We start from the raw sequence: 6,544 nt of genomic DNA on the forward strand, positions 1-6,544 counted from the left end.
TAATTTCTTCCTCCCTCCCTCCCTCCCTCCCTTCCTTCCTTCCTTCCTTCCTTCCTTTTGTCAGTCTTAGGTGAATACAATATCTTTATTTTATTTTATTTTTTGTGAGGTGCTGAGGATCGAACCCAGTGCTTCACATGTGCTAGGCGAGCACTCTACCACTTGAGCCACAATTCCAGCCATATTTATTTATTTTTATGTGGTGCTGAGGATCGAACCCAGGAACTTGCAAGTGCTAGGCGAGCACTCTACCGCTGAGCCACAACCCCACCCCCATAAGCCACAATCCCAGCCCCGAATTCTTAGTTTTAATTGCTGAATATTTTGGGGGCATCCTGTAATTTAAACTTAATGACATATACAAAATGAAGCATACTCTGATCACATCTTTTCCTTTAGATCTTTTTCTTCTCCTTTTGATTACATTGAATTCATTGAGTATAGTCCTCTGGAAAGCATGTACTGTTCATTAGAATGAATCTATAGTTAGAAATACTAATATATAGACATTTTAATATGTGGTCATTTTCAACTAATAAAATACTGGTGGACATAAGATCTTTTAAATGATTGTGAAAGTTAATGGTCAGTAATATGCTGCTTAGTTTTGATGTGTTAGCATTGGTCTTATTTATAGATTTTTCTTCTCTTTATTAGGCAAGAAGTTATGAAATGGAATGGATGGGGATACAATGATTCCAAGTTCTTCTTCAATAAGAAGGGTGAAGCTGAGTTGACTGGGAAAAGGTAATCCTGTTTGTTTATTCCTTTCGTTCCTTCTTTCCCTTTTTCTCTCTACAAAAAATTTTAAACATAAAAATAGAAAAGATAGTATAATGATCCTGCCTTCATTTAAAAATTATGAGCATTTTGCAATAATTCCTTCTTTTTTTTCTATATTTTTAATTCTGACATTATGTCTAAATATTTATATATGTATCCTTTAAAAAAAATAAGGACCTAATATTATAGGTCACACTTCCACGATAGCAAACATTTTATAATAATATCTAATTATTCAGTCCATATTAGCATTCCCCTAAATTGTCTCACAAATTCCTTTTGTAGGTAGTTTATTTGCCTCTGAATACCCAATCAATATCCATGCCATTGATTTATTAAAAGTAACTTCATATTTATTATTCACATCTCTATATGGGTTATAATGAAAAGTAATAATTTTAGGTCTGTGCAAATATAAATGCTATTTAAAAAATGAATTTCTGAGATATATTGGGGAGAAATGATGAAGAAAGGTCATTTTTATGACAGTTTTCACATTTCTGAAATGTTCTGGTAATATGTTGATGAGAATTATTAAGGATATTTGTTCAGTCATACCTCAGAAGAATTCTAAAGGATATTTGTATTGTTAAGTGTTTATTTTAGAGGTAGACAGAATTGTGAAATGTCTTCTTAGTTGACTTTAAACAACACTGCTCCTACCAAAACTGTATTAGTTTGTTTTTGAATTTTTATGTAACTTTTGAAAATGCAGTGAGTATAAATATGCACTATGTGAATGCTGGTTTTAAAAAAATAAATATTGAGACTAAGTGGAAAAAAATGGGATTAGATGTATTATTAAAATGTCAGTAAAGGAAGTAAATTTTATTGTTTTTTTTCTTATTTATTTATTTATTTTTAGTTGTCAGTGTACCTTTTTTATTTTATTTATATGTGGGGCTGAGGTTCAAAGGTTCAAACCCAGTACCTCACACACGCTAGGCAAGCGCTCTATCACTGAGCTACAACCCCAGCCTGTTTTTTTTTTTTTTTTTGATGAAGTTATTTCTTTTCTTTGCAACATAATTGTAGTGCTGGTCTATTTTTTGACTTCTCTATATTCTGTACCTGAAGTAAAACATCAGGAGTAGTAAGTAGAAACTAATTTTCACGAAGGTATGAAGAAGTACATTTACACTAGCTTTTTAATAGGAAAAATAAACATCTGTGTTCTCATTTTTATTCTTAAATATAACTGGGCAGCATGCAGATAGAGGCTTACTTGAGAACTTTTGTAATTCAGGTAGAAAAAGGGATTTCTTGTTAAAGTAAATTAACCAGTGTTCTTAATCTTGAGTTTTTATGTTTTAAATAGAATAATGTCTAATACAGTAGAAACCTACCTATATTTTCTTCAAAATCTTTTGGAGAAAGATTTTGAAGATTTTTTTCAAAATCCTTTGGAGAAAAAAATAAATTTTCTAAACTTAGAAAACCAACTTTATTTTCTTTTAAACACCTCCTCATTTTTCTCTCTGTCTCTTTGAACCTGAAGGTACATTATTTCTATTGTATGGGAGGGGGCATGTTGTCATTTGTGTTGCAGCATAGTGCCATTTAAAGCATAAGACTCCTGGAGCCTTCTGTTGAGTACTGTAGGTAATGGAGTGGTTTATATTAGAAATGTATGTGGGTATGTGACGTAATTAGTCACAGAAAACATCACAGGTAACTGCCTTAGTGGATCCCATGTGTTTAGCATCTGGTTCTTATTTTAGGTGTTCTGGCGCTTGGTTTGTCATTTTTCCCAGGGGAGATCAAGCTGTGGAGACTTGACACATGGACCACACTCATGAGAGAGATTTTAAAAATTAAACCCCAGTGTATTCATTGATGGTTTGATTATTCCTATACTTGTTTCTGCCCTTTCTTAGTTAAAGTATCTAGAGAACAAAATTTGTAATTCAATTATTGTTAGAAGAGCAAAAATTAAGAGCAAAAGGGATTTCAGTGACCCTGATAGACATTTTTGTCCAGGCAGTAACAGAACCAGATAATTTATCTGTTGGGTTTACACACAGGAAGATTGTCACTACTGCCAGTCTTAATAGAAATGATTCTTTAAAGGCATCATTTCTTTGTGTCATTTCTCAGTGAGTCAGAGTTCATGGGGGAAAGGAAGAATAAGGGTACATTTAACCGTAAGAGCTTGCAAGGAGACCAGGAAAGTGAATATCTGGTGTATGCATGTAAGTGGAAGGTAGCTCTTGCCTCCCTCCAAGAATTATGCAAAGGGTAATTCCCCAAGCATAAAAGTGAAATTTAGACAACCTAAGATGAAATGTGTAACACACAACAGTACTAAAATTAAGTAACTAAATAATAGTCAATTCTCATTTTGGTGCTTCAGGGAACACCTTTATCTTTTCACAGACAGGATAATAAAGTGAATTGAATTCAGGCATAACTTTCTTTAAGTCTAGTCGAGTTTCCTGAGGATAATGGGTGAATCATTAGATTTCTCTGGTATCAGAAAGTGTTGCAAATTTCTTTCTTTCTTTTTTTTTTTTTTTGGTAGTGCTGGGAATTGAACTTAGGGCCCTGTGCATGCTAGGCAAGTGTTCTACCATTCTGTTTGTTCTCTCTACTGGAATAGTGACTACTAGAATCTCTTTTTTTCCCCCCTCCATTAAAAAACACACACACAGAACAAAAGTAGCAATAGGAGGACATAAACTACCATCTTGGAAAAAATTAATTTGATATTACCTCATACCACATACACAGATTATTTTCAGATAGAATGTAGACTTAAATGTATAAGCTAAAACTGAAACTGCTAGGAGAATATACAGAATTCTTTCTGAGTTTGAGGTTTGCGAAAAGCAGAGAACAAAGAATATTAACTAACAAAGGAAAAAAATAAATAACATTAAAATATAGAATTTTTTTATCAAGACTCTAGTAATAGAGAGTGAAAATGTAAATCATAGAGTATGATAAAATGTTTAATACATATATTCCTGATTTCATAATATGTAGACAGTTCTGGTACATCAATAAGCAAATAATAATAACCCAAAAGAAAAATGACCAAAAAACTTGAACTGGCATACAAAACAAAGAATATCTGAAATGAGATACCAACAGAATGTTTGAGAGTTTCAATTATAGAATTTCTGTTTTGTTATTTATTATAATTTTTATTTCTATGCTGAAATTTCTGTTCCTTACTGGGAGCATATTTTTTTCTTTGGTCCTTTAGCCAAGTTGTTATTAGCTGCTTTAAAATCCTTGTGTGCTATTTCCAGTATCTTGGATCATCTTTGGGTCAGTTGTCATTATTTCTTTTTTCTTTTGATGATGGATCACATTTTCTTGTTTGTTCATGTTTAATAATTCTGGAGTGAGTCTTGGATGTTGTGATTGATATGTCCTAGAAACTCAGGATTCTTCTGGACTCTGTTATATTCTGCCATAGAGACTTTTAATTTTTTTTCCCCCTAAATCAAGCATTTAATTTGACTGATGTCAGACTCCAAATACTGCTCCTCTGAAGCGATAAACAGTTATGTTGTCTTTTCAGTTCTTTTAAGCTTATCTGGGGAGTTTATAAGACTCTCATACATATTCTACCCATGTATAATTCAGGGTCAGCCAGATGTTTGGGCAGAGTTGAAACATAGGTCCCTCCTATAGGTTCTGTGATTTCTCTGTATGCTTTCCAGATGGCTGCGTTTACTACAAACACTCCCTTCTTCTGCTTCTTTAAGCTCTTTTTAAAAATTTTTTGTTACCTCAACAGCTGTAGCTCTCCCCGTTGTCAAAACTGTTTAAAAAGCAAAGCAAAACTGGATATTTACATAGTGCTTTTTCCTTCTTCCAAATGTAGCATACCTACTTTTGTTCCATCTATACTGTCTTCAGATAGCTAGGTTTATTTTGTTTTTGTTTAGAGTTGATAGTTATATGTTGGAGGGTTAGTTTGATAGGAACTGTTTGACCATTACTAGAAGCAGAATCTAAGCTTCAAATTTAAATGGAGATACCTTACTCTAAAATTTTATCTTCTTTGTATCTTAGGTACCCTCTTAGTGGCTTGACTTTACCAACTCTTAAGGAATGGATCCAAAATACACTTGGAGTAAGTCTGGAACATAAAACTACCTCTAAAGTAAGCAAATAAGAATAATTACTAACTTCCTTAACTGTTTTTTTTTAATCCCAAATTAATTAGATTTATCTTTGTAATTTGTTGTGTTTGCTTTAATACAGTTATGGTTTCTTTTTTATGAAGCCCATTAATTATATAGGTCTTGTCAGGTTTTGTAGAAGGAGTTTTTTCTCATAGTGTCTAGATTCTAAATTTCAGAATTTAAGAATTATTTGACTAGTTTTTTTCTCCTTTCTGAGTTTTGATTATTTTTAATTTAAGAAGTGGGAATAATAACTGTTATACCTCTCACAGGGTGGTAGTGTTGTACAAATTAGTTAATTCTGTGAGTATTTTATTATAGAAATGAAAGTTGCTATTATTTTTATTTTTAAAATTTCTTTCTTTCTTTTTTTTTTTTTAATAATGTTTTTTAGTTGTAGATGGACACCTTTATTTATTTATCTTTATGTGGTGCTAAGGATAGAACCCGGTGCCTCACATGTGCTAGGTGGGTGCTCTACCACCGAACTGAAACCCCAGCTCCTAAAATTTATTTATTTATTTTGGTTCCAGGGATTGAACCTAGGGTGCTTAACCACTGAGCCACATCCCCAGCCCTTTTTATGTTTTAAATTTTAAGACAGGGTCTCTGTAAGTTGTGAGGGGCCTTGCTATAAGTTGCTGAGACTGGCTTTGATTTTATGATCCTCTTGCCTCAGCCTCCTGAGCTACTGGAGTTACAGGTGTGTGCCACTGTGCCCAGCTAAATTGCTGTTATTTTTAGATAACAAAATAATAGGCAGTAATCTATGATATATAGAATAAAATAAAATTGTTATGTTATACTTAATAGTATAACATTTAGAATATTTGAAAAATTACCAAAAAACCTAAAAACTTAAAGATATGAATGACAGAGAATTTTAATTTGTTTGTGTAGTTTTTACTTTTCTGAAAGATTAAAAAACTTTAAACTGGCCGGGCATATAATCTCGGCTACTTGAAAGGCCGAGGCAGGAGGATGGCAAGTTTGAGGCCAGCCTGGGCAATCTGTTGAGATTCTGTTTCAAAAAAAAAAAAAAAATGCAAGTATGTGCTTCAGTGATAAAGTGTTGCCATAGCGTGCACCAGCTCCAAGGTTCAATCCACAGTTCCACAAAGGAAAAAAAAAAAAAGAAAAGAAAAAATCAATAAACTGTATACATAGGAAACCAATGAAATATTTATCACCTCTTTATATTGTTATTGTTATTAGTTTGCTATACCAGAGGTATTCTGCATGTCCCTCCAATTGGATATGAATTTCCTAAATATAGGGGCTTTGTCATTCATGATATTCTTCACTGTAACCAATATATTATTAAGTATTGGTAGTCAGTGGGTAATTGCTAGATTTATTTATAAATCTAGTTATTTTATTCTAGTGATTAAATGAGACTGCTGAACAAGCCATGCAACATGCCACATGCTTGTAATCCTAGCTATTCAGAGGCTGAGGCAGGAGGATCACACAAGTTCAAGACCAGCTTGGCAATGTAGTGAGAACCCATCTCAAAAATAAATATAAAAGGCTGGGGATGTAGCTCAGTGGTAGAACTACATCCTGGATTCAGTCTTCAGTATCACCAAAAAAAAAAAAAAAAAAAAAAAAAAAAAAAGGGG

The 6,544-nt window shown here is 32.8% G+C and overlaps 1 protein-coding gene across 2 annotated transcripts in view; it reads left to right on the plus strand.

Annotated features, from left to right (window-relative positions):
* The window catches only part of LOC107136658 (alkyldihydroxyacetonephosphate synthase, peroxisomal-like), a 58,380-nt gene that overhangs the window by 7,462 nt on the left and 44,374 nt on the right, over positions 1–6,544 (plus strand). Inside the window, exons 2-3 of one of the 2 annotated variants that reach the window (XM_015478950.2) lie at positions 658–747; positions 4,810–4,900. In XM_015478950.2, coding sequence (XP_015334436.2) covers positions 658–747; positions 4,810–4,900 — 181 coding nt within the window. The remainder of the gene's footprint in view (positions 1–657; positions 748–4,809; positions 4,901–6,544) is intronic. The other variant, XM_048812546.1, reaches the window with a different exon arrangement.

Source organism: Marmota marmota, unplaced genomic scaffold (assembly GCF_001458135.2).
Source record: "Marmota marmota marmota unplaced genomic scaffold, marMar, whole genome shotgun sequence".
In the NCBI taxonomy this organism is placed as follows: Eukaryota; Metazoa; Chordata; class Mammalia; order Rodentia; family Sciuridae; genus Marmota; species Marmota marmota.